This window comes from Tenrec ecaudatus, chromosome 4 (genome assembly GCF_050624435.1).
Source record: "Tenrec ecaudatus isolate mTenEca1 chromosome 4, mTenEca1.hap1, whole genome shotgun sequence".
NCBI lineage: Eukaryota > Metazoa > Chordata > Mammalia > Afrosoricida > Tenrecidae > Tenrec > Tenrec ecaudatus.
Genome location: NC_134533.1, coordinates 71,852,965 through 71,880,151, shown reverse-complemented (window position 1 = coordinate 71,880,151; position 27,187 = coordinate 71,852,965). Strand labels below are relative to the sequence as shown.

At 50.7% G+C, this 27,187-nt stretch overlaps 2 protein-coding genes across 2 annotated transcripts in view; one reads left to right on the top strand and one right to left on the bottom strand.

The window, feature by feature from the left end:
* The window catches only part of XRRA1 (X-ray radiation resistance associated 1), a 78,106-nt gene extending 66,833 nt beyond the window's left edge, over positions 1-11,273 (top strand). Inside the window, exons 13-19 of the mRNA XM_075546278.1 lie at positions 3,076-3,169; positions 3,746-3,864; positions 7,577-7,924; positions 9,464-9,662; positions 10,177-10,292; positions 10,454-10,559; positions 10,804-11,273. Of these exons, the coding sequence (XP_075402393.1) occupies positions 3,076-3,169; positions 3,746-3,864; positions 7,577-7,924; positions 9,464-9,662; positions 10,177-10,292; positions 10,454-10,559; positions 10,804-11,060 (1,239 nt within the window). The 3' untranslated portion in view covers positions 11,061-11,273. The remainder of the gene's footprint in view (positions 1-3,075; positions 3,170-3,745; positions 3,865-7,576; positions 7,925-9,463; positions 9,663-10,176; positions 10,293-10,453; positions 10,560-10,803) is intronic.
* A 3,539-nt stretch (positions 11,274-14,812) lies between these two features.
* Positions 14,813-27,187, bottom strand: part of RNF169 (ring finger protein 169) — a 104,043-nt gene continuing 91,668 nt past the window's right edge. The window contains exons 5-6 of the mRNA XM_075546277.1: positions 22,346-22,445; positions 14,813-21,311 (exon numbers count right to left, since the gene is read on the bottom strand). Coding sequence (XP_075402392.1) covers positions 20,130-21,311; positions 22,346-22,445 — 1,282 coding nt within the window. The 3' untranslated portion in view covers positions 14,813-20,129. The remainder of the gene's footprint in view (positions 21,312-22,345; positions 22,446-27,187) is intronic.

Genomic DNA, 27,187 nt, shown 5'->3' with positions numbered 1-27,187 from the left:
TCACTGCGAGAGGAGAGTGCTTTACGTATTGTAGCTGAAAGTTCTTTATCAGCATCTAGGTGATATTATTTATATTTACATTATCACCATTTCCACTTTGTGGCTTGCCTGGTCATATTCTTTCAAAAGAATTTTAAATTTTGATTAAGTCCAATTGATCTTTTTTCTTCCATCCATTCTCTTTTCGCATCTTAAGAAGAATTTGCCTACCTGCCAAAGATCACAAGCTTCTTCCTGATTTTTTTCCCTAGAAATCTGATCATTCTTGCTTCTTAACTGAGGTCCATGATAATTTTTTTAATCTGTTATTTCAAGTAAGATCCAGTGTTCTCTCTCTCTCTCTGGGTCTGTTATTTGTCCTGGCACCATTTGTTCAGGCGGCTCTCTTGGCTCCACTGAACCGCCTTGGCATCTTCATGAGAAAGCTGAATTCGCCATCCCTGGGCGGTCTTCCTTCTGGACGCTGCATTCTGTTCCGTGGCTCTTGAGGTCTGATCTTTCACAGATGACACGCCGCCATGTGCTCGCAGCATGAGCCCGGAGATATCCAAGACGTTTGTGCTACAGCATCAGAGTTGAATACTTGCAAAAGAAATCAGATGGGCGCTTAGACACGGTCTAAAACATGTATTCTCTGATCCTGAACAGAAAAGTTTTGCCAGCCCTTGGCTTAGCTATCAAGTGTGAGGGTTCCCCAAGGCCCACCCCTGATCCCTTCCCTACTCGCCCTCCTCTGTCCCTAGGGAGAGCTCTCGTTACACATGGGCCCCTGAGAATGGAGTACAGCACTCCCATTGAAGTCCTGCCCCGTATTCTAGACCGCGCGGGTCCACCGTCTGTTTGGCATCTCTACATGGTGGTCTCAAAGGTGCTTCCAGAGAGCACTCATCCACTTAGTGATATTTCTCTTCAAACCGTTAGGGAATTGATGATATTTCTCTTCAGAAAGATCCCGAGTTCTTCCATCGTCCTCTGACTTAGTAAGTAGTGCCATTATCCATCCAGTTTTATTCTAGTCAGAGCCTGGTTGTCATCCTTTCTCATCCCCCTGGCTAATTCATTACCAAGGCCTGACAAAGTTACACCATTCTATTTCCTAAAGCCATCTCATGGGTCCCCCAGGGACCAAGATCCTTAGCAAGTTTGCTCTGGCCCCTTGTGCGCAGTAGCCCCATTCTGTCCGCGCATCTGCTATCTGCCTCGAGTCGCTCTGGCCTCCTTTCGGTCCCTTCAACAGGCTTTTCTCCTCCTGACCCAGGTCTCGTCTGTCCTGCCCTCTTTGCATGGGTCACGGGAAACATCTCATCAGTCCACACCACGGTTTGTTTATTCCTTGCTCTCACCGAGTCTAGGGTCCCTATTCCTGGTTGGCAGGTGGCTTTCCACATGATTATCCAGGAGCCTGCGTCCTCTGATTTGGTCGTAGGATAAGTATTTGATTGGATCCGTAGCTCCAAAGGCTACATGGGTGGGCTGGGAGAAGGGGGTGCGAGAAGCAGAGGACCCCGCAGGAGGCTTTGAAGAGGCTGTGGCCCAAAGTGGCATGTTTCGCTTCCACCTACCTTGCATTGGCCAGGACTATGTCACATGACCACGCTCGGCTGCCGGGAAGGCTAGGAGGTGTGCTCAGCAGGTGGGGGAAACGATTTAACCAGCAAGAGCATGCAGTTGTGTCTGACACACGCTCTCACTAATGAAGCGCCTGCTCACCCGCAGATCCCAGGGACACGCAGCTGCCCTTACTTCCCTCGCGAGGTGCATTTCTCCTCTGTGGTCCTTCTCACCCTTGCGAGTCCACTCCTTCAGGGCTGCTCCCCACGGGGCCATGCTCCCAGTGGGCAGGAAGAGGAGCTGTTTCCCCATGGCAAGGGCCTGTCAGGGTTCCATCCTGAGTACCCCTTTAAGAAACCCCTCGTCCTCTTCACACCTTGTCTCACCCCTGCCTGCTTCTGGGCTCAGTCTCTCCCTTTGTCCCCCTGCCTGGTCCCAGTAGGAATTCCGTAACTATTGATGGAATGGACCAGAACTGGAAACACAAGATGAAATCAGTCGCCCAGTGTAAGCCTGGTGCGACTGACCTCAGGGGAAGACAAACCGAAGGGCCTGCCTCTCCCAGCCCTGGAGAGAGCCTTCCGTGGCCGGGTCTGCACTGACGGGGCACTTCCCGGTGTGCCCAATGGTCTGAAAGGCCATTTCCCCACGCTGGGACCCCCAGCTGGCTCTCCGGCTGTTCCACTGTTCCTTGGATACTCCCTCCCATCTCGAGAGCTGTGGATTTATTTATTTATTTACTTACTTACTTACTTGTCCTTCAGATGCCAGCTTGGCCACCCAGCCATGGCGTGTAGGCTAGCTTTCAGGAAGTGGGATGGCCTCTGGACCCCAAACAGTCACGAGGTCTCCTTTACCACGAAACTCAAACGAACTCACTTCGGTCTAGTCTCTGCCTTACAGGACAGGGTAGAAGTGCGCTGCGCGTTCCCGAGATGGGGGTGCTGCGTGTTCCCGAGACGGGGGCTCTTCAGGGGAGTAGAGAGCCCTGTCTCTCTCCCACGCAGCAGCTGACTGTGTGGACCGCAGCCCAGCACACATCCTCTGCCCACAGGCAGCCTCCATGACCACCATTATGGTTACTCCTCCGGGGGGTGGGTCCTCCCCAGGCCCTGTCTGGTCAGTGCCAGGACAGGCCTCAGAGAAGGGGACCATCAGGAGTCGTCGTGTTGACAGATTGAGGGACTGTGTAGTGACTTGAACTGAGGAAGGTGAAAGTCGCCTCTGGCGACCTGGAGCCGGAAGTCTCACTTCCAGCCAAACTCCCAGACACCTTGAGGTGGGGGGGAAAACGCTATATAAATGTTTGCTATTATTTCATTGCTAATATCCCTTCCAGGCATGTGAAGAGTGGGAAGTGGTGATGGAACTTCCGATGGGGAGGGCGGGGCGTCCTGGAGCAAGCTGGGAAAGCTCAGGGAGCAAGGTCCGGGCAGTGCGTGGCTTCAGGGTGCATGTGCATCTCACCCCCAGCAAGTGTGTTTGGCAGAGGCTGATCCCCCGGCGCCCCCACCTTTATTGCAGATCGCCAGGGAAGATGCACTGCTGCCGGTGGCTCTCTTCCCGTCTCTCTGTGAGCTCGTCTTCCATAACAACCCTCTGGTGGCCCATACTCGAGGTAAGTGCCCACAAGCCCGGCCCCACCCGCCCCAGAGCCCAGGGACCCAGCCGAGGCCCTCTCTTCTCAGAGCAGAGCTGGGAGCCCGCAGGGCAGGGGCAGTCACTGGAGGCCTGGCCCGGAGGATGCGGGGGAGTTCAGGTCCTTGCACTACTCGCCATCAGCCAACTGTGGCTCGAGAGCCATCCATAGCTCTTTGGATACATACATGCAGCTCTGCAGTAGAATAGAAAAATCATGAAAGGACATTACCCCGGTAACGGTGAGCTCATTTGTTTGTAAACGTATGTGTGGCCCTCCAATCATCTTTAGATTGTTGTGAGGGACAGGATCAGCTCTGTCCTCGCAAAAGTTTGCCGACCTTGTCCTACATCTCCCTTGGGCAAATGCCAAACTTTCTGTGCCTCAGTTGAGGGGGCTAAGACAGGCACCTGGCTCCTCCGAGGGACAGGAGGACAAGTTACATAAACACACGCAAGGTCACTTGAGCAGTGCTTGGGCCCGGTCGAGCCGTGGCCCTCATGCCAGGAACCGCACGCTAGCACGGATGTTTTCCTTTTCCCGTCCTGGCCCCAGGGGTCCCTCCACTGTTGAAGAGCTTCCTCCAGGAGCGGCTTGGGATCCACTTAATTCGAAAGAAGATAGTAAAGGCTAGGCACCCTCACATTTTGATGTCGCGGAAGGAATCAAGGAAGGTAAGCGACCGTGCACCTGGCCCTCGGCCCTCAGCCTCGGCCCCGGGGCAGGGAGCCTATTGGACGTGTGTTACAGACCTGGGGTAGAGCTTCACTGGCCTTGGATGTTGGGTCAGATGATGTTGATGCTGTCCTCGCCCCTCCTTGCTTTGGAATGCACAGCAATGCCCACGGAGGAATAAGACCATCAGTCAGAGACCCCAAAAGTCAGAGTACGGAGGAGCCTTGGAAGCCACCAAGTCTCACTCACTCCTAAATTATACTGAAAACCCAAGGTTCAGAGAAGGCACTGTGGGGAGGGGGGAAACCCCAGCCTTAAAGTCTAAGGACCCAGCTCCAAGCCTGGCTCTCTTACCAACCAGAGCTGCCTCGCCTCTCGGTGCCCGTTTTCTCATCTCGATAACCTCTCAGAGCTGCTGAGGGAACAGGGTGGAGTCACAGATAAGAAAATACACTAGACAACCCACTGTCCCAGGCCAGGGCACGCCATCATCCCCTCTGGTGGTTATGACTTGCACAGAGCTAGACCGGAAATGCAGGAGGAGACCCCTGCAGAAAGGCACATTTTCTCCGGGACTCGCCCAGCCAGTGGTCTGAGACTTGCCTTGTAGGTCACCGTAAGGGAAGCCAAATCCCTCTCCCATCTGGAGAATTTCAGAAATTCCCAAGACATGGTCCTCTCCCCTGAACTTTGGTTTTCCCGCCATCAGAAGCTGGACTGGATATTACGGATCCCCAAAGTTACACAGTTATGTCCACCTTCCTCCCTCCAGAACGGGCCTCTGTCCTGCCAAGCTCTTGGTTGGAGTCCCTAGAGGATCACAGAACCAGAAATAATTCAAAGGGTTTCCCTCCTCTTCCCCCTTGCCTGTCACCCCTTTAAGGCCCTACTGCCTCAGCAGGTGGCCGAGTCAGAGTGAACCAGATGCTGAGCACACTGGCAGTAGGCCCCCTTTCCAGAACACCCACCTGTGCCTAGTCCCTGAGCCCTTATCCCTCCCACGCCTCCTTCATCCTCAGACGCAGCCTTGTCCAGAGGAGGGGGACTCAGAGAGGTGACTTGACTGGTGAAAAGGTAGTGTGGGGACCCACGGTGCTCCTCCTCCCACTTCCCCTGCAAGGTTCTGGCTCATGGAGGGCAAAGGCAAAAGGCAATGGCCAGATGGAGCACAAGTAACAGCTTCTTGATTTGGGCCAATACTTGCTAACCCCCAGTTCAGGGCAGGACCAGAGGAAGTGGCTCAGGCCTGAAGTCAGACTGCGATGCCTACCTCCCCCATGCCGGGGCCCTTGGACCTGCATGTCCTCAGTGCACTGCCAAAGCTGGGGCTTGGCATGCAGAGCAAACACACTTCCAGGCCTGAGGCTGCATTGCCTCCCCTCAGGTAGCTGGACAGAATGGGCGAACTGGAGAACCTTTCAGAGCAGGCCCAGAACTACCCGACAGGCAGCTAAAGAGCTGTGTGAACCCTCTCTGCCTCTGAGCTCACAGGTGGGAGATAGTGCAGTCTGCATCTGACGCCTGGTAATCCAGCCCACGGCGGTGGGGGGGGGGGGTGAGGGGGGGAAGCCGGTTCCTCTCAATGGCTATCGTTAACAGTCACACCAATTAATTACACCATTGAGTCTCAAACTGACTTGGCTGACCACCTCCTTTCAGAAAACAAACAAAAACTGAGTAGTCTCCGTTCCCCACCTGACGATTAAAAGCACGTGACGTGTACCATAGCACACAAGCCCGGGTAAATGTGGACCTCTGCCTTTGGAGCCCCCACCCCCACCCCAGGGGACAGTACCACCCACTTGGGGAGACACAACATTCTTCTCTTGGAAGGGGGCCCTCCAGCACTGCCCAGGCAGGAGGCACCAGCCACTAACCCACTGATCTGTGAGAGGCAGGTTCGCCCAGCCCCTTCCCCACCGGCTGGTCAGCGGCCATCCTGGGGTCAGGCGCTGTACTGCCAATCCCCACCTCCTAGGTTCAGAAAACAAGCTGAGGCTTCGAGGATGACCTCTTTCCATTTTCAAAAAGGAAACTGGTTCTTAAAAGAAAAGTATTCTAAGAGGGAAGTATTTTTAAGACCAATCTAAACTTAAGCTTCACCATTGTCCTCTTCATCGGTCACTAGTGCTGGTACAGATAGTAGGTGCTCAATCAGTGTTGGATTGGTGAATACATTGGGGGGGGGGCTGGGGGAGGCAACTTTAAAAGTCCATGTGCTCCTCACGGGTATCTGTTTCCTATAAGCTGCTCCCAGACCTTTCCTGCTGCTGCTGTGGGCGCATGTTGCCTATGAGATGTCCTTTTGTAACCGTCGTAAAAGTAGAACACCTTATTTTAGTGTGTACAATGCGTGTTTGGACTTAGTCGTCTTGCCCTGCGCCCTTAGAATGCTTGTCTCCTCCATGGCCTACAGAACAGTCTGCTCACCAGGCAAAAGCACATGCTCTCTTCTCTTCAAGCGAATCATGGAAACCTACGCCAGCCCAGCACGGATCTTAGGAATTCATCCTTTTTTAAAAGCCCCCATTTGTATACATTTGCCCTAACACAGCAAGTATTATATAACTTGTCATTGTTGCTTCTCTGTACTAAGATTTTTGCTAATTATTATTTTTTTAAGTTTGTTAGGATAGTGGTTCAATAAACAAAAATAATTTCAATTTAATATTATTTAAAACAAAAAATATACTTTCTAAAACTGTAGTCCCTCACACTCCCCAGTCTGTGGAGACATCTGCACTCAGTGCCTCCCTTGAGAGCAGGCCTGCGACTCTTCCCCCACGTCAGAGGAGGGAGGGGGGCTCCGAGGGACGGAACTGTGCCCACCTGGCTTTCCTTACTGTGCTACTTCAGAGCTGTCTGATACGCAGCGTGGGAAAACCCAGATCTACGGGAACCGGGACCTTTGACAAATATATATATATATATATATATATGTTTAATAGTTATATTAATTACATTTAGTGGTGAATTTTTTAAATTCATCTTAATTATTAATATAATTGCTTTATTTAGTAATGGGTTTATAGGGAGGGGGCAACAGAACTCAGGCCATGGAGGAAAATAAGCACAGAGCTCCTGGCAGCCGAGCCAAGGCCCGGGGAGAGGGCAAGCCGGGGCCAGGCTTCTGCGAGTTAAAGACACTGAGCTGTTGGTTCAACAGCAGAGAAGCTCTTTCCTGGTCCCTGAACTCAAGGGATTTGCCTTGAGTGAATCTTTAAATCAAGGCCACGGTGTTAGGCAGAAGGCCAGAGGGCGCTAGTCAGAGATGTGGAAGGAGACCTGGCGCTCAGGAATGGAGTCCAACCGTCCAGACGCTGTCCGAATTCCTCTGTGATCCTGGACAAGCGATTCTACCTCTGTGAGCCTGGATTCCTGTCTCTAACACGAGGTGCTCATTCCTAGGTGGTTTTGAATGTAAAGAAAATAGCAGTAGTAGGGTATAGTGGTTACAATCCACGTGGTCAGCAGTTTGAAACCACAAGCAGCTCTGTAGGAAAAAGACGGGGCTTTCTACTCCTGTAAACAGTGGCCATCTTGGAAACCCACCGTGGGTGGCTAGGAGTCGGCACCAACTCGAGGGCAGTGAGTAGGCCCTTACCCAGTCCTCTGACCACTGTCCCGAGCACTCTCGCCCTCGGGGAGCGAAGTACAAGAGGCGAGACTTTGGACCAGGGAGCAATCCAGCCCAGCCTTTCCTTCCCACAGGTGAAGACTCAAGTCCCAAAGGTGCCCAAACAGCACCTGGTGCTCCAGGACCCGTCTCTCACTGCTGTCGGGTCTCTGTCAAGGGAGGAGGCAGAGCTGGAGGCAGAGCCCACTGAAGAACCGTCCGCTGCCAAACTCAGTCCTGTGGAGTCTGAGCTGCCCATTGAGGGCATCGAGGGCCTCTCTGCCTCGCACCGAACCTTCATCCCACTGCCTCCCATCTGCTCCAACTCCACGGTGCACAGCGAAGAGATCCTGTCCCGCCCGAGTGACGGAGCCGGCCACCTCAGCCCCGAGCACCCGTCAGACGAGGACACCAAAAGCACCGAGTCCATCTTCTTGACCCAGGTGCCTGCCGCCTCCTGCCCCCGCCCACCCCTCTCAGATCCTGCAGGTTCCTGGGCCACCTTTTGGGGGTGGCGGGGCTGTTCTAGGTAGCTGGGAGCAGGCAGGTGGCCGGTCTGGAAACCAGAGGACAACACCAGGCAGTGTCTGTCTGGTGACCTAAGATGGTGGGGGGTGGGCCTTGATGGGGAGGAGCACCCAGCGGGACAGGTCATGGTCCTGTGGCACTGAAACACCTAGGGTCTGGCTGGGTGTGGTTCTGACTAGTTGGGAGCAGGCTTGTCTGCTGCCTCACTTCGGATGCTGCCTGGGGACAGAGGTGGATCAGACAGGAGCCCTGGCCTTAAGGTGCTCTCACTTGAATGGTGGAGGCAGCAGAAGGAATAGCAGAAACCAGTGCGGGAACTCCAGAGCCTGGCCCTTAATGGAAGGAGGGCTGCACCTCCCTCAGTCCATGAGGGCTTCCTGGAAGAGGTTCAGATAAACCGAGTTTTGCAGACTGAATGGGAAGATGTGGGCAGCAGCCAGCAAGCTCATTCTAGGCATGCAGTGCAGGTTACCGAGGAAGGAAGTGAAAATGGTCCATGCAGGAGAAACAACTGGATCGGGCCAGACAGACAGAGGGTAGCACATCGGGCAGGAGCAATTTTAGGGCTGGAGAGCTGGCAGGAGCCCCTGAACTTTATTCTTACACTATATCTGCCCAATCATTTATGTGGGACCCTCTCTAGTCATCCGTCTGCTTCACAAATGACTTGTAGTGACAGCGAAATTCACACAGTACGGGAGTAGCCCCTCTGGGTGCAAAGCAGAGTGTAAACAATGACGGATCAGAAGAAACCGCTGAGAGAGTTGGACGAAAGGAAAGACAGGCAGGAAAGGAAATGACGGGTCCAGGGAAATTCCATCCCTCGAGCACGCACATCAGGCAGTGCTGTCCTCGTCACAGAGATGTATCGACGAAATACGGGTCTGGGTTTCCCAGCAGCCAACACAATCCAGTCAGTTGCGTAACCGTGTCATTCTCAGACTAGGCGATGCCTTGTTCTGCATACGGAGGTGGCTAAGAGTCTGACCTGACAGGACAGCAAATGAAACAAACCGGCCTGGGCCCTGCTGACTGCTCCTGTCGCCTGTCTCTTCCCATGGCACCCCAGCGATGCTGATTCATCTTTGCTGTAACTCATCTCTGCACCTCTCTTAGGTTTTGCCTTGCCTGTAACATCAGCCTCTCCTGCATCCTGTAGCCCATCCCACTCCTACCTCTGCCCAGATATATAGGTAGTTCTTCAAGATTTGGCTCAGTTCCACCAGGAAGCTTCCCTCCCTCAAGCTGGAGCCAGGGCTTCCTCAGGACCCACCCAGACCCTTGTGCTTATTTCTAGAGTTATATTTACAAGAGGGATGACCACTGTCTGATTTTATATCCGCCCGCTCTTCGTCTGCGGTGCCCCCAGAGCCCGGTGTGGGGACTGGCAGGGAGCTTGGTCTATGCTCAAGTGCTAATGGGAGGAATGAATGTATTTTCCCTCCTGGGCACAGGTGAGTGGGCTGCCGCCCTCCGTCCAGAAGGACGACTCAGAGGTGAGGGAGCGGGACCACAGGAGGCCATCGACAGCACCCAAAGAGACGAAAAGACCTCGAAGGAGGCGTCCGTCTGCCTTCATGCACCCCCAAAAGTACCATGGATATGAGGAGCTACTAACAGCCAAACCTGACCCAGACTTCGCTGAGCCAAAGGGTATGTGAGAAAGCTCCTTTGAAAGGGCCCTCTGCGCAGCCGGAGTAAGTCAGCCCCCACCCTCCAGGCTGGACACAAGCCTGCCTTCTCCCACTGCTGTGCCATTTCCTACCTATGTGTCTGCCCGAGGGGCCGGCGTGGGCCTTCACTGGCTTTTAGGGTGTCTTCAGCATCCAGCAGCTCTGGTCAGAAAGGTCCCTCATCCCTAAAGGTTTGAACAGCCCTCAGCCTGGAGGGATTTCTGAGCTCCTGCCAGTGCCCTGAAGACTGGAAGTGAACAGCCCCTGGATGGAGTAGGGGCCTGATTGGTGTCCTCATCATCCAGTGACATTGGGGTCAGCCCCCAGCGCCAGTGCTCACTGTCCATTAGGATCTATGCTCACAAGGACTGCAGGCACTGCCACAGGTTGGGGCTATGTCTGGGAACCGCGCACGCGTACGTGTGTGTGTCTGGATAACGCGGAGCTGGGGGAGGCATCGGGCAGATGGATGGCGTCCTGCTTTCTGGTCCTAGGGACCCAGAAGAATGCGAAGGCCTTGAAGCAAATCCTGAAGCATCCTCTCCTGTACCACCCCCCCAAGGCCAAGGTGGATACCCTCTGGAAACCCACTGTCCCCAAGGAGAAGCGGGTAAGTGCCCACCTCACTTAGTGTGCCCATAGGCCCTCAGGAGGGACCTTCTAAGAACCATGCTTCCTGGGGCCCTCAGCACACCCCTGCCTCTGACCTAAGGGGGAGGCCAGGGGAGTGTGGCCTAAGCCAGCCTAACAGCACCTCCTATGTCCTGACAGGCCCCGAGGACCCCGGTTCCACCCCCACGAAAGACCCGAGCCCAGCTGCTGGATGACATCCTCAGTCGCATGCGGGACCCCCGGAACATCACGGAGGCGCCACTAGGTACAGCTCCGGTGCCCGGGAAGCAAGGGCTGGGTTAGGGCAGGGGCCCCTTGAAAGCACCTGCCCCAGATGGAGAAACCGAGGCCAGGGGCCACCGTGCAGGGACTTGTCTAACCGTACACAAGAGCCCAGGTTTGAGGCAGAACCGGGAGGGGACACCCCCCCTGGCTTCCCACTGCCTGAAACTAGGGGAGCCGCTGTCGGCCCTGCGGCCCTCCTCCCACGGCCTCCCTCTGCCCCGCAGGCAGCGTGCTGCGCGGGCGCGCCGAGCCGCGCCTGGTGAACCAGAAGCAGTACCTGGAGGCCAAGCGGCTGCTGAAGGAGTTCCGGGCGCGCTACCGGCAGCTGGTGCGCGGCTCCTTGCGCACGGTGTTCGGGCAGCAGCCGCCGCCGCCGCCCGCGGCCCCCGCGCTGGCCGAGGGCCCGCCCAAGTTCGGCCGCTTCCTCGAGTTCATGGACGAGTTCTGCCAGGAGCCCCCGGCCAGCGACTCCAAAGGCTAGGGCTGCAGCGGGCCCCCCCGCGCTGCCCACCTGCACCCGCCGCCCTCCCCGGGGGCCCCGCGCCCGGCTGTTCCCGGTGGCCGACCCGGGGTCCAGGAGTGGCGCGGACCTCAGAGCGGCCCGCCGCACAGCACGTGCTGGCTGAGGGCAGAGGGGAGCTGGTCCGGGCCTCCCCTCCCCGACCCTGGCGGGACCCGGCCCAGCTGCAATAAAGAATGGGTGCGGAGAGCCAAGTCCCCAAGCTGTTGTCCTTGCAACCTGGGCCAAGGCCACCACTGCGGTCACCCCTGGATAGGGGAAGGGGGGACTCTTGCTGAGGGGCTCATGTCAAGAGCCCAGTGCGTAACGCAGTCACAGCGCACGGCGGGGCCCATCAGTGATCAGAGCCAGTGTCCATAAAATCAGAGTCCGGATGGGGTACAGCGTAAGACCTCCGCACCCCAGAAACCGTACTTTCCCTGCTGTGCACAGAGGCGGGCCCAGCAAGAGGGGGCTGAAGCGTTTGGGACAGAGATGTTTCCATTCGTCTTGAAGGTGGGAAGATGTGCCATTGGGTCTAGCTGTACGCAAATTACTTCTGGTGCCAGTTAAATATATTTCCTTAAAGAATTGCAGCCTTGAAAACCCACAGGGGCAGTTCTATTCTGTCATAGAGGGTCGCTGAGTCCAGAGAGACATGATATATGTATTTTTGGTTTGGTGGTCACATCTAGGTACACACAAGTTCAAATCACACATTAAGACACACTGGTCACACACACAAATAATACACACTGGTCACATTTGCAAAGTAACAAAGACAACCCATCCACACAGGCACCTGAACAGATGCGGCACACACTGATAGCACATGGCCGGACTCAACACTCCCTATTAGACGGATTAGAATTCAGTCACCCCAACACTCCCCCAGGAAGCTTTGCTGGGCTCTGCTTCTGGAGGGCTACCTGAACTGCTCCCTCAGCCACAAACACTATCAAACCAGTCTCCAAGGCAGAGACTCCTATTCCAACCTCAGGCCAGTGAGCCTCTTTTAACTGCCCCAGCCTATCTTTCAGCCCCTTTCACATTTCAGGACCCCTGGTCCTGGTCTGGGGTTCTAGACCATCTTCAGGAAGGCAGGGCTTTTTATTCTCTAGGGAGTTACACTCCGATACCCACAAGGTCACTCTTACCCTGTCCTAGAGGTCACTGAGTCAGCACCGACTCCATGACAGTTTTTGTTTACATTCAGTGACAGGGGTGCCATCTCTTCCAAAGGGTTGGGAAGCTCTTGGGCAGTTTTGCCCATTGAGCTGTCTTCCTAAGCCCCACAGTGGTCTTGCGAGCCCAAACACTTTACCTGGCCAGCCCAGAACTTCATGTCAGAACATCCTGAAGAAGCTACACCTTAGGCCAACTGGGGCTGGTGCTCAGCCCAGGTCCAAACAAGCAAGCTCCACAGCCGGGGTTTCTGAAAGGTACATCTTCACAGGAACACCAAGCAGCTGCTGGTGGTTTCAAACTGCTGGCCTTGTGTTAGCAGCCCAACACAGAACCGTCCCCAGGGTATAGGTTCTCCATTCAGATTAGAGCAACTACATCCCATTCCTTTAAGTCAGCGTCAAATACAGAGCTTTGGAATCTGTGGTCTGTCTAGGTGGACACCTAGCTCGTACCTAGTACCCAGCCACTTGAAATCTGCCTGAACTGTGTTTTTGTTTGGAGATGGCTAAGGACTCAAAGAGACAGTACTTTAGCATGTCCCTATAAGCCAGACTTGGGCACACAAAGGATGACTGTTCTAGGAGTTTTCCCCTAGTCCCCTCAGACCCTTAAAAGACGCATGTTCTCACCCATCCTGCCCACCATTTGACATATCCGATGGCAGAGGATCAGACTGTCAACCAACTACCCTCTGAGAGATGTCTTGCTGCATCTCTGGAGGTTGTCGGCCATCTTCTAGTGTGTCCAATCTTGAGTTAGACTGGTGTGCTAGTAGGACACGTCACTGAACCATAGCCACAGCATCCGTGGGGTTTTCAATCTCCACAGGCCCTGTAATGTTAAAAACACACTTAGAAGGGTTCAGAAGTACGTTTACTTCAGCTCTTGGATTCTTAAGGTTATTGCTTCTAAGACATGACCTCACCAAGCTGCAAATAAAGCCTCAGGCTGGATTGGTCAAATGAGTAAGCATTTTAATCAGGAGGGGCACCCTTCCTGTTACTGCATAGTCACTTATGCTCCCAGCACAGCCCTCACCGGGTGCTTCATTCCCCCTGTGCTATCACACATTGGCAAGAGGAATGCTGGCTGGCCTCTTCTGAGCCTTCTTCAATATTCTAACAAGCAAACCAGAAGAAATAGTTCCAACCTACCAATCCTACAAGGTCAAGTAGGCCCATCCTGTTTTTCTAGTTACTTAGAATGCCAATGAGTACTTTGGAGTGGGGGTGGGGGCTGGATGTGGCTAAAGAAGAGAAGGGATTTGGATTCAGATCATGTCCCTTTATTTTCTGCTGCCTTGGGAGATCTCCCACTCTTAAGAGTTTGGTTGGCCTGTGCCAGGCCCAATCTAAGAGGAGTAGATCCAAACCAGAAAGCAGCTGGACCACTGTTAGGCAATGCCACAGAGCAAGAAGAGCAGATGGCTCTGGAGTTGCAGGACACAGCCTGCAGGTTAGGAATAACTCCTCGTCTGTCAAACCGAGCCATGCTAATCAGACCACTAGGTTACCGAGCAAGTAATAGTGCGGTTCTCAACCTGTGGGTCACGACCCCTTTGGGGGGGTCATACGACCCTTTTACAGGGATTGCCTGATTCAAAATGGCAGCAAAATGAGTGATGAAGTAGCAAGGACAATAATTTATGGTTGGGGGGGGGGTGTTACCACAACATGAGGAACAGTATGAAAGGGTCGTGGCGTTAGGAAGGTTGAGAACCACTGCTTTAGAGGCTATGGAACAATCTCTCTCTTCTCCAACTAGCTGCACTGCTGCTTTCAAGGAACGGCCAGCCCTCCTGTGGACCGAGTGCTGGTTTACCATGTATGGCATGGCTTACACCAGCCTTGCAAAAAAAACCAAAGCGGTTTCCAAGTTTAGATGGAACAGAGATACGTTTGTTCTCTGCTGGATGAGACACTGGTGCCAAGGGGATTTTGGTGAATTCCTAAGCAACGGTTCCAATAAGAGGCTATTAAAAAAAAAAGACAAAGCAAAGCAGACATTCTCGGCGCTGCCCCAGTGGGCAAAGCGAATGCCATCCAGTATGCTTACAAGAGAAAAGTCCTACGGGCAACGGAATTTGTTCCTTGGGGTGGGGTGGGGTGCATTAGGGGCAGTGAATGTACTCGGTGACACTGAGTCACTCAGTTCCTTAACGCAAGCTCACTCTTGGTGGCTTCCCTAGAAATACGACTGCTAGGGCACGAGAAGGGCAGTGTCGACAGCAGCTCTCTGAGCTCACAGGGAAACCCCACGCCCGTGTCGCCTCCATCCACCATGCTGCCGTCACGTCTGCCAAAGCAGGTGGTGTGTGGTGACCAGCCAGGCTGCTAACTGTGAGCTCGGCATGTGCAGCCAGCAGCTGCTGCTCGTCGGGAGAAGCATGGGGCTGTGGGCTCCCGTAGAGTTAGTCACTCTGGGACGCCCACAGGGCAGTTCTGCCCCATCCTCCAGGCTCACCGTGAGTCTGAGCTGACTTGATGCCAGGGACAGTATCAAAACAAAACCCCAAGTTACACACAGCCTTCAGCTTAGCTGAGGTGGTCTGATATTGTTCTCCAGAGACAAAACTTTAACTGAAAACAGAACATTTATTTTTTTTCAAGTTTACTTTTACTGTATTCTCAATTTAGGCCTCTCCTCAAGCAGGCAGACATACATTGAAGAATGCACTTTGGTAGTCTCAGTACCATGTCACCCGCATGGCTCCACGGCAGTTTCTTGTTGGCAGACGCCCCCTTGACGGGGCAGGCCCTGTCCCGAGGCCCCCGTCTTCGTCCAGTGCTCTCCATGAGGAGTTGGCGATGGGGCAGCCAGCAATGGCAGTCCACCAGGATCCAGGCCCCTTCTCAGATTCGGATGCAGAGAGCAGGATGAAGCAACCCAATACAGAATCCATTTCCTACTTCTAGGGAGGAGGAGAGAAGGGCCTAAGGATAACAGCATTTATACGAAGAATTGTGAGTAAATAGCAAGTCATGGGGTGGGGGGACTCCATTAGTTGGCAGTAAAGCATAGTTTTACTTTCCCTTTTCTCTTGCATAGTATTCTTAATAGAATGTTTAAGTGCTCCTGGAGGCTAAGGGTTGGCGGTGACATGTTTAATGCAAACTCGAACCTAGTGGGTGCCTCTGCTCCCACTGGTGGCACAGTTTGGGGAGTGGGTGGTGCCAACAAGGGGAGCGTCTGACTGCTGACTATTAATCCAGAGAGAGGGTCCAACTACTCTTGAACTCTACGAGCTGGATGCTTGAGGAGTACACTGCCTGTTTTCAAAATGCAAGGAGGAAGTTACCTAGGCTTTGTCTGTATCTTGATTTAAGAAATGAGAAGAAGTAGGGAGGGCACCTGCCAGGTTTGGGGCTGCCTCCCATAAGAGGAAGGTTGGGAAAACTTGGCCCCTTGCTTAAAAGACCTTTAAGGAAGCCTTTAATCACAAAGCAGCGTGAGTCAATCTTTCTTCTTCAGAGGAAAAAACAAAATACTGCAAGTCCACAGGACAAGGAGCAGTTGGTCTTGGCACTTTCCCTTCACCCCTGCCCTGTCCCCACCATCCTTGAGACCTGCTCTGGCCAGTCTCTTCCAAAAGAGAGAGCCTATGAAGTCATAACTCGCTATGCTTGCCTCAAGAGACCATGGCAAGAAGTCATTCTATGAGCTGATGAGGGAAAGGCTGAGAAGTTCATTTTCAATGAAAATGAAGGCGTGGATTGTAACCCGTGATGGTTTAATGGTCACGATTCCAACCAAAATATATTACTTTCCAAAGTTTCAGATTCCTATCATTCATACTACCTGGGTATGTATGTAGGAGCTAGGGGTACATCTTCATTCTAACTTGAAAAACCACCAGAAGGATAGAGCTGTTTAAAATGTCCCCAGTCACTTAGGTATTCTCCTCATTAGCAAAGGTAATGTTCCTCATTGGTTGGATGAATCCTGAGCATCCGCTCCGCTGTAACACTTGACAGTGACGACGAAGCGGGGAGGGGGGGGGGCACGTCAGTCCCCTGCCTCTCACTCACTCCTTGTGCCTCCCCTGGGGCCTCCATCTCAATGAAAATCCAGGCAGAGAAAAGAAGAGAATTGTCACGTTGTCGCCAACTCCGACTAGCCATCTGGCTGAGGAGGAGGGTAAGGAGTTGCTAAGTCAGGTGTGGGCCTCCCCTGGCCATGTCAGCAGTCATGTCAGTCTGCCTCATTTTGTTGGGTGTGAGCTAAGAACAGCTCCTGAAGAAATGTTCCTGCCCTGTAAGCACTGCAGGAGAAAATCCATTTTCCTTTGGTGAGATCCCGCAGAAGCTGGGAGACACTGCTGCAGCCCAGTTCATGAATACTGACGTGCTCTCTAAAGAGCGTGTGCTGAGTGCTGGGCAGTACTTGCAACAGGACTGTGCGAGATCACCACTCTGAAGGACTGACCTATTTTTAAGAGCAAGAACAAAGTGTCCAGCCACATCCAAAAATGCATTCTCAAGGACAGGGCTGTCCTTTGCACCTTACATCTCCAGGGCCCAGCACAGGGTTGTCACAAGAGTGGGAAGCTCGGGAAACGGCACAAAAGCAAGCACAGTACAGGTGGTCATCAACTCCATCCGTCCAGCACAGTGGCAGGGTCCTTTTTCATCATCAGATTGCAATTAGACAGCAACTGACTAAGCACTTTTACTCTCTTTAACGACAATGTTCCTTTACAGAGAATGAAGTACAACAAACATAGAAAACGTTCATTATTACGGCTTCCTTAAGAAAAAAAAAAATCAAAAATTATATTTTAAGAAAATAAATGAAGTCATTTATGAAAGGTTTTCCTAGCAAGCCTAAGCCGAGAATGAAACTCTTTTTAAAAGGAGGCGATGATATGAAAGGGGCCAGCGAATGGCGGCCTACTCCTGATGTGGTACCAGCCCAACAGGCCCAAAGGGGATCTGGAGCGGTGTCATCAGTGCGTCCTGAGCTGGTTCCCGAGGATCTCCGCTTCTTGTTCTTTCCATCAGCGTGACCTCCACCCTCCCATTTCTCAAAAGCTCCCTTTAATAGGACCAAAAATATCACAAGGAACCGAGTGAGCAGGATAGGAGGGTGTGGGTGCGAGCTGCCCTTCAGAGGCTTGGGAGGAACCCTGTGTTGTGCGAAAGAGCCCCAGTCTCGCTCACAAGCTCCCCGCATGGATCTGTGTTGTCTTTCTCACGCTTCCCCCCAAATCATGCCAATAATTCCAGTTATGACCAACTTCACAATCCAGCAACCTGACAGGCATTTTTAAGAAATAAAAAAGGGTTTAGGTTTTTGGTTATTTCATATGGGGAGCATCTTAAAATACAAACAATACCTTAGTGGTTTCTCTCTTCTCCAAAGCCAAGCAGATTAAAGACCGAGCCTCTTTCTGCCTTCATGTAAACAGCTCTGCTTATACCTGAAGGGCCGCTGCTCACTGGGAGCTTGGAAACCAGCAGCTGCTGCTACCACGTAGGCACCACGTTCCGTGCAGGGGAAGCAAGGCAAGCTGGACCTAGCATTTGGAATATCTGCTAACAAGTACTTCTTCCATCTGCACCTGAAGCTACACTTGTTGCTAACTACTATGCAATCTCTTAAAATCAAAGTGTTAATTTGGGAAAATATTTAAAATATATCTTTGTCTATTAAAAATATCTTTTTCTTTTCTGAGAACAAACTTCAGTTCCAACTGAGAAGCATTTTTCAAATTATTGGCTCTCTAGAAAAGGTGGTAAGTGGAAAAATAAGTGTCTTTGCTACTATCAATGGGACTAGCCTTCCAATAGTATCTACTGAGATCAAAAGGGAGATGCTTTTACAAGATGGCGGTACTGGATGTGTTCCCTATGGACATTTATTTGTTAAGGTCACCCCCTTGTCCTCTGTGAACCAGGACCAGCTCTTCTACCTCGGGCACTAACGTGCCCTCCAGCAGCCCCTGGGAGGCATATGTTGCTGGCAGGACCTACCACAAAGTGGCCTGAAGAGAAAGCAGAGAGAATGATGTACACATCTGTGTGCCCACAAACCAGCACAAAGAGTGCAGACTACATCCATCCGGGTGAGTGATGTTCCCTACCAAAGCCGTCACCAAGGAGCCTCCACCACAGATGCCGGCGATGACCACGATGCTTATAGCATCTCCGGGACTTTGACTGGGACTTCAGGACAGCTGCTCCTCAATTATGACTTCAACCTATCTCTGCCTCTAGGTAACCCACCTTCTCGTTTCAACGAAGTTTTCTCTCCTTTAACAACAAAAAGCTGGCAGTTTTCCCTGGGCAAGTCTCCTGAGAAAAACCACAAGAAGGCGCTATAGGAACCTTGATCAGTGAAGCACTGCCCTGACTCAGCCTCTGCGTCAGAAAAAGGAGGTGACTGGGGAAATGTCGACTGAGGTTCCTTCTAGTTCTGAAATTGTAGGCGTCTGCCTCAAGACTGTGAGCACAGTTCCAGAAATGTTTTGGCAAGGGCAACATCATTTGGGAAACTAAGTCATTCGCTGCTGGGACTACTCAAAGGGGACAATGTACATGGGGATATATAAGCTCTGATGAGTTTAAAATGCCAGTCACATGACTTTATAGTCACAGCTCACACATGCACAGGGAATGCCAGCCCCTCTGAGATTCCATTCAATCATACCTTAATCCTTAATCTCCACGAGCCCAGATGGGCAGAAACACCACGCACCGCAAGGGATGCAAAAGACACACGGTGTCAGCTGCTGCGGAAAATAACCCCCGAGGCCCACGGGACTGAATTTACAGCTGCAGCCAGCTAGATACCAGGTTTCCACAAGGTACAGTGTCAGCTCTTTGCCTGACTTCTGGCCAAATGTGGGAGGTTTTAAAGCAATGCTGCAGATAAGCCGTGGTCACGTAAAGAGTACTAATAGGCTGGAGCACCCAGGAAAACAGGAAGCTGTTGACTGCAGGGGATAGGGATAGCTAACTGTGCCAGAGAGATTTATACTTCCCATCCACCTCCATGCTTTGCTTGTGGATTCTGCCCTGACGGTCACTGCCCAGCCAGCTTTCCCTAGACACCCTCCCCCCCCCCCAGCCCATGCCCCTGGGTTACAGTCCATTAGGGGCAACTTTTGAGTGTGGAAAATCCATGGGATTTGTTGTCAGGAGACCCAGCAGTCAGTCTGGGCTATGCCACTGAGGAGTTGCGAGAATGGGGACACCCGCACTGCAGTTTCTTTGTCTAAAAAAGGGGCTAATAGCACTTACATAGTAGGTCTCTTGGAAAGACCAATTAAACAATGACAACACCATTGATCAAACGTGAATTTTTAAGCAGGGAATGTAGCTTAATGTTTGTTGACATGTCAGCTCAACTGAATTAGGTGGATATAGGTATCTGTGCCATGGTTGGGGTGGAGGCAGGGGTGGGGGTGACGGGCTGGTCCATAACCATCTATTATTTCAGATCTAAGCAAGAACTATACCAATCCATTCCCTTGATAAAGACAGACTGAGTTTTTATCTGCAAGGCTGATTTAAAACAAGGCCCGAGAGAGAGAAGCCGGGAGGGCTATCCATTTGAGACGGCACCCCGCTTTCCTCTACCACCGCTAAGTGGCCACTGCTCTCCTGAAGGAGGCCGTGCTGCCAGATCGGCCTAGGCGCCCACAGAGTGGGTCACTCTGGGGATGGAGAGTGCTTCTGGTCTGGGTCGCAGGGACACAGAGGCAGGGACACAGTTCCCTTGGATATTGATGACAATGACCCTGGAGCCTCCCAGAACCTTATAAAACAGTCCTTTGCCATCAAGAGAACCCCACAGCAAGAACACTCAGCTCTTCAGGATCAGTGACCTTGAGAAAGTAAGTAACACCGTCCAATGTTGGAGCTACTTAGCCCCAGCCATGTTGCTAGACCGCAAAAGATACTGGTCCACGCTTCCTTTGCGCCGACTCACAGTCCGCCGCTCGCTGTCAAACAGGCGCTGCAGCTGCAGAGCCAGCTGTCGGTCCGCTTCCTCTTGCTGCAGCTTCTGCTCCATCTCTCGCAGCGCTGGGGCGGCTGGGGCCAGGCCCACCTCCCCCCCAGTTTGCCGCAGTTTCTTAAGGGAGCCATTCTGCTCCAGGTGCTTGGTCTTACAGCGTCTCTTCCGGCCCCGACGCAGGCACGGGGGCTGCTCCTCACCTCGAGTGTCCACCAGGACACCATTTGGCAGGTCAAAATGATTCAGTGCCTTCAACTGTCTCTTTGTTTTGAGGCCCCCCACCACCACACTGTTTTTGGGTAGCGCTGAATGGATGGTTTGGCCTTTCGTGGCCGTACTGACACAGGGTCTGTCTAGCTTGGCTTCTGAGGTTGAGCCTGACCTCTCACTCGGATCCCGTTCCAAAGGAGTCCCACTGGCTCTCCCTTTGAGTTCTGGGGAACAGCAGGTTTCCAGGGAAAGTACAGTGTTCCTTTTCCTATCGCTGCCCTGCTCGGCTTTCGTTTGGCTAACGGAAGGGAAGAAATCCAGGTCAGTGGGCGTGGGCCCCGTGTCCTCTGAGAGAAGCTGCCCGCTGGACAGTCTTGTATTTAAAGCCAGAACTGGCTTCTTGCTAGAATGCATAACGTCAGAGACTAGCAAGTCTTCCCCTGCTTCCGGAGGCAGAGACGTGAGAGTGGCTTTTGAAAGGGTCTTTTTGATCTGCCGTTCCTGAAAGATCTGTTCCCACTTTTTGAGGATCCATGGACTGGCCTCATAAGAAGTCTGCTTCTGCAGGCTCCTGTTGAGGTTGCGGGGCGTGGATTTGATGATGAGGGGACTCAGCACTCGGCCGTCAGGGAGTCTCTTGGGAGGAGTGCATGGGGAGCACACAATGGGCTTGAAATGGTTTAGTTCTTCAGAGATGCTGTCGTTGCTCTCGGGGCTGATGGAGCGCTCTGGCTTCTGCAGGGAAGTCAGGGCTGAGAGGGCGCTGAAGGGCAGACGCTTCTCGACGGCCAAGTCGGGGGCTGAGAGGCAGCGGTTGTTTTGAGTAGACAAGAGAACACCAATTTTAGGGTTAGATGCTGGAGTCATAGTTGTGACCTGGAAGAGATTTTTTAAAATGTTAGAGAGAAAGGGGGGGGGCAGCCATGTGTCACTTAAAGTCCCTGATTCAATCTGTGATAGGATGCTATGTGATGTGAATGTTGTGTGAACACCATGTTATCTACAGGCAGTCCCCAGAGTATGAAGGAGTTCCATTCCTAAGTCTGTCTGTCAGTTGAATTTGGACATGAAGTTGGAACAGTTAGGTACAGTTTATATCTAATGTCAGTCAAAGGTCTCGCTCGGGACACAGAATATGTATACCTTTCCATGTGAAACTAACGAAGCCCTCCACATACACTAACGCATCCTTAACATAGTAAGATCCCGATGCATATTGCAAAGTGGTACCTGCTGCTGTGAGCGATGGGAGCACCTACAAATGTCCCTAGAACAGGGTTTGTGGGGCGGGGCCTACAGACCTCTGCAGTTGGACGTTGCTTGAGCAGATGCTAAATGCATGACTAAATGCATGCATGCGCAGAGGCTTCGAAAGTTTGTGGGAAAATGGAATTAAAAGCTAATGGAGTTTTTCCATGAGCTTCTTGAAGCTCCTTCACACATATGTATTAATTCCTTTGTGGCAGTGGAGATATGGAAGGAGAGGGATACGAACAGGGATGAAGAATGACGCGAGACTAAGAAAGGAGGAAAATCTCTAACCTAGAATGTCCACCATTTAATAAAAATCCCTATACTCTGAAAACATAAAATAGAAAATCTTAAAATATATATTTATAAAATATATATTATTTATAAAATATATAAATATCTACATATTATATTTATAAATACTTATATATAAATATATATTTATAAAAATAGAGAGAGAGAGAAGCTAGGGCTTTTTTAAAGGTTTACCTGGTGGCCCTAGTTCCTCCCACTTGGTTATTATAGCTCCCTTCCTATCTGTCTGTAGAACCTAACTACTGTGCCTAGGACCCCTTCTGTCTCTTGTCGCCTGCGAGTCCCTTCTGTGGTCATGAGCAGAGGCAGAGCACCAGAGCCCTGGAGCCTGTGTTGGAGTCTACCTTGGCTTTGTTGGCTGGAGCTGCTCGCAGTCTGCTCTTTGTTCTGTCCTGGGCAGTGTCACTGCAGATGGGACTCCTCTCCACCTTGGAGTTTAAATTTCTGGAAAAGGGTTATAAAAGACAGAGTCAAAATCACTGTGTATTCTAGTTAAGCAAAAATGATAACAATCTCTTCTGGAATCTACCCTTTGCTGTTTCTACCCACCATTCAGACAATTCTTTGGGGCAGCCACAGCAGAAATAGCTACAATAAAAAATTACAAAGATCAAAACCCATCTAGAGAACAAATCCTGTCAAAAGAGAGGCCCCCAGACGGGCCCCTGGGTGGATGAGGTGAGACCCATGGCTATGCTGTCCCTGCTTAAAGCGGTGCAGGGGCGTTTCGTCTCCCTGAACAAGGTGAATAAGGTGCTAAATCACCTTTGCATTCAGTATTTTTTCCCTTTTATTGGGCCCCAAGCTCTCCTCAAGCAATCTAAATCAGCCATGAAACAAATATTTAAGCATTTATGAAATACAGTCATGCAGTGGATTTTTAGGCAGGGAATGAAAATTACATGTAGCTCTTCCCTCAAGTCATTTATTTTGGACACCTAAGACCCCAGTCTTGGTGATGGTACAAGATTTTAAGAACACATGGTTTTTGTCTTATGTGTTTCACTATGACTTTACAACCCACACTGAACTCCACGGAACCCTAATTATAGCATTAATCTAACAGTATCAAATTTATTGGCAAATAACCGTAACCTACCCTCTAAGTAGGGGTGCTTCAGATTTATTATTCCCCTTTGTTTCTGTCCCGCTATTTGTTTTTGCTATTGATATTTTACCTGTGCCTACTCCTCCCAGTAACCACTAATACAGCCACTGCACTTGTGCCTATTCTAGACTCTAAATATTTCATATAAGTGAGATCATACTGTTTCTGACTTAGTTCACTCAGCATACATATATTTTTCTGGATTCACAAAAGGACGTAAAACAAGGGATGTCATTGCTGAGGTGAGGTAGATCTTGCTTTTAGTAGAGAATACCAAAACACTGTTTCCTTGTGTTTCATTGACTGTGCAAAGGCGTCCGACTGTGTGCACCAGAACACACTGTGGACAACCTTGACAAGAAAGGAAACTCCCGATCACTTCACTGTGCTCCTGCAGACCAGTATGTGAGTCGAGAGGGAGTTGTGCGAACAGAACAAGGGGGACACTGCATGGTTAAACAGCAGGAAAGGTGTGTGATAGGGTTGTGCCCTCGCAGCACAATGATTAAATCTGCATGCTTCTATGAAGAAGAATGCAGCAACAGGATTGGAGGAAAGTTTATTAACAACCTGCGGTATGTAGATGACGTTCTCATATTGCTTGCTGAGAATGAGGAGGAATTAAAGCACCTGCTGACGAAGATCAAGGACTGCAGCCTCCCCATGGATTACAACACCAATGGAAGGAAGACTCAAATGCTCTCAACTGCACCAACGAGTAACGTCATGATGAAAGGAGCAACGTTGACCTCGGGATTTTGTATCAACGTTCATGGAAGCAGCAGTCAAGCGATCAGAAGATGTGCTGCATTACGTAAATCTGCTGATTTAGAGAAACGAAGAACAAGGATGCTACTTTGAGGACTCAGGTGTGCTTGACCCAAACCGTGGTATTCTTCATCGCCTCATATGCATATGAAAGGTGGACACGGAATAAGGAAGAATCGATACCTTTGAACTGTGCTGCTGGAGAAGAATACTGAAAGTACCATGGGCTGCTAAAAGAACAAACACATCTGTATTGGATGAAGTAAGGCAGAGTGCTCCTCAGAGGCAAGGATGGCAAGACCCCATCTTACATCCTTTGGACATATTTTCAGGAGAGATCAGTCCCTGGAGAAGGACATCATGCTTCGTGAAGTGGAAGGGCCCTCATCGAGATGGACTGACACGGTGCCTGCATCAATGGCCTCAGGCATGGAACAGTTGTGAGGATGTTGCAGGACCAGGCAGTGTGTCACTGTATTGTGTTTAAAGTTGCTATGGGTCAGAGCTGACTCAATGGCACCTAACAACATAACACATTTTTTTTCAGGCTTTAAAACTTTTTATTAGCATATAGTTTTAAATTATGCACTCCAAAAGGTGAAATTATTTAAACAACAAAAATGGCACTCTGATTATAAACTGCCTCTTATACTTGCAGGATGCCTGGGACCAGCTTGGCTCCTATTCTACATCCTTACTGACTGTCACCCCCCTGGCCAGAGAGACCAGTGGGAGACATGGGCACCACCTCTCGATTCTTTCAGGTGAAAAAAGGCAGCACAGACAGTTAAACTTGATCCAACATTTTTGCATCTTACAAAGCTCAAGACTTCTCAGAAGGGACTCAGAAAGCAATGTTTGCGGCAGCGCCTCAGTGTGATGTGCCTGCTTGCTTCCCTCACTTCTTATGGAGCAGTGAATTTTCCTCCTGTGCTTCCTTCTTGCTGTTTCAGGATCTCTATTAGGCTTTCAAAAGCTTGATTACAATGTGCCTCTGACGTGGGGTTTGTTGATGTTCTTAGATGTCTGTACTCATGTCCTACATCAAATCTGGGAAGTTTCCATCATTACGTCTTCAAATATTCTTCCTTAGAAAAACAAAAACCATATTCTATTGTATATCCAGTGAAGAGGAGCCCTGGCGGAGTAGTGGTTGTGCGTTGGGCTGCGATCCACATGGTCAGCGGTTTACAAGCATCAGTCACTCTGCGGGACAAAGACTGGGCTTTCTGCTCCCGAAAAGTTAGTCTCAGAAACCCACAGGGGGTCGCTTTGAGTCAGCAGGTGAAAGAAATATTGCACAGCAAGTCAAGTCCCCATCTAACAATTTCTACAGGTGATTCAGTCACATTGAATATATGTTTCACCAAAACCCTACTGCCACTGAGTAGACTCTGACTCAGTGACCCTGTAGGCCAGAACCGAGCTGTTTCAAAGGGTTTCCAAAACGTAAATGGCCACGGGAGCAGCCATCTCATTTTTCACCTCTGGAACACCTGCTGGGCTGAACTGCAGACCCTGCAGTTAGCAGCCCAACACTATTTTCACTCAGTCGTTCCTCTCTGTTAGACCATTTCCTTTACTCTAATTGCCCTACACCCACCCCTAGTCTTTTGATCTCTGTTTTCCAGTACTTTTTAATTTTATTACCATTTAAGAAAACTCATCAAAAGAAAACTCATCTCTACATCTTACATGATTTGTCTGAAAGAAGTTCATTGCTCATGGATTAGTTTATTCTATGAGCCAATCTGTCATTTACGTATTAGGTGACCTCCAGGGACAGGTATAAGGTTTAAAATGTACCTGTGGAGGATGCTACCTTCAGGACCAGGGGTATGAGGGGTGATACTGGGAGGGTAGAGGGAGAGTGGGTTGGAAAGAGGAAACCAATTACAAGGATCTACATGTGACCTCCTCCGTGGGGGACGGACAACAGAAAAGAGGGTCAAGGGTGACGCTGGACAGGCAAGATATGACAAAATAGTAATTTATAAATTACCAAGGGCTCATGAGGGAGAGGGGGGCGGGGAGGGAGGGGAAAAAAGAGGACCTGATGCAAAGGGCTTAAGTGGAGAGCAAACGCTTTGAAAATGATGAGGTCAAAGAATATACAGATGTGCTTTACATAATTGATGTATGCATGGATTGTGATAAGAGTTGTATGAGTTCCTAATAAAATGGCTTAAATAAATAAATAAATGAATGAAAATGTACCCATGTTATAGTTTCAGGGAGCCCTCTAGTCTCAAGCAATCCAGTAAGTTTGGGAATTAAAAAAAATAATTTTATTGGGGGCTCGTACAACTCTTATCACAATCCATACATATATCCATTGTATGTCAAGCACATTTGTGACCCTCATCATTCTCAAAACATTTGCTTTCTACTTGAGTCCTAGACCAGGTTCCTCATTTTCCCCTCCCTTCCTGCTCCCCCTCCCTCATGAGCCCTTATAATTTATAAATTATGATTTTGTCATATCTTACAGTGTCCAACATCTCCCTTCACCCAGTTTTCTGTTGTCTGTCCCCCAGGAAGGAGGTCACATGTAGATCCTTGTAATCCCCCTTTCTCCCCCACCTTCCCCTTCCCCTCCTGGTATCGCCCTCTTACCACTGGTCCTGAAGGGATCATCTGTCCTGGATTCCCTGTGTTTCCAGTTCCCATCTGTACCAGTGTACATCCTCTGGTCTAGCCGGATTTGTAAGGTAGAATTGGGATCATGATAGTGCAGGGTGGGGAGGAAGTATTTAAGAACTAGAGGAAAGTTAGAAGTTTCATCATTGCTACACTGCACCCTGACTGGTTCGTCTCCTCCCCATGACCCTTCTGTAAATGGATGTCCAATTACCTACAGATGGGCTTTGGGTCCCCAATCTGCACTCCCCCTCATTCACAATGATATGATTTTTTTGCTCTTTGATGCCTGATATCTGATCCCTTCAACACCTCATGATCACACAGGGTGGTGTGCTTCTTCCATGTGGGCTTTGCTGCTTCTCAGCTGGATAGCTGCTTATTTTCCTTCAAGCCTTTAAGACCCCAGATGCTATATCTTTTGATAGCGGGGCACCATCAGCTTTCTTCGCCACATTTGCTTATGCACCCATTTGTCTTCAGTAATCATGGAAGGCCAGTTTAATAGAACAAAGAGTTCTTGCATTGAGGGAATACTTGAATGGTGGCCCAATGTCCATCTGCTACCTTAATACTAAACCTATAAATATATGCACATAGATCTATTTCCCCATCATCATACATAAATATATTTATGTATGTCTCTGTATTTAGACCTCTATAAATGCCC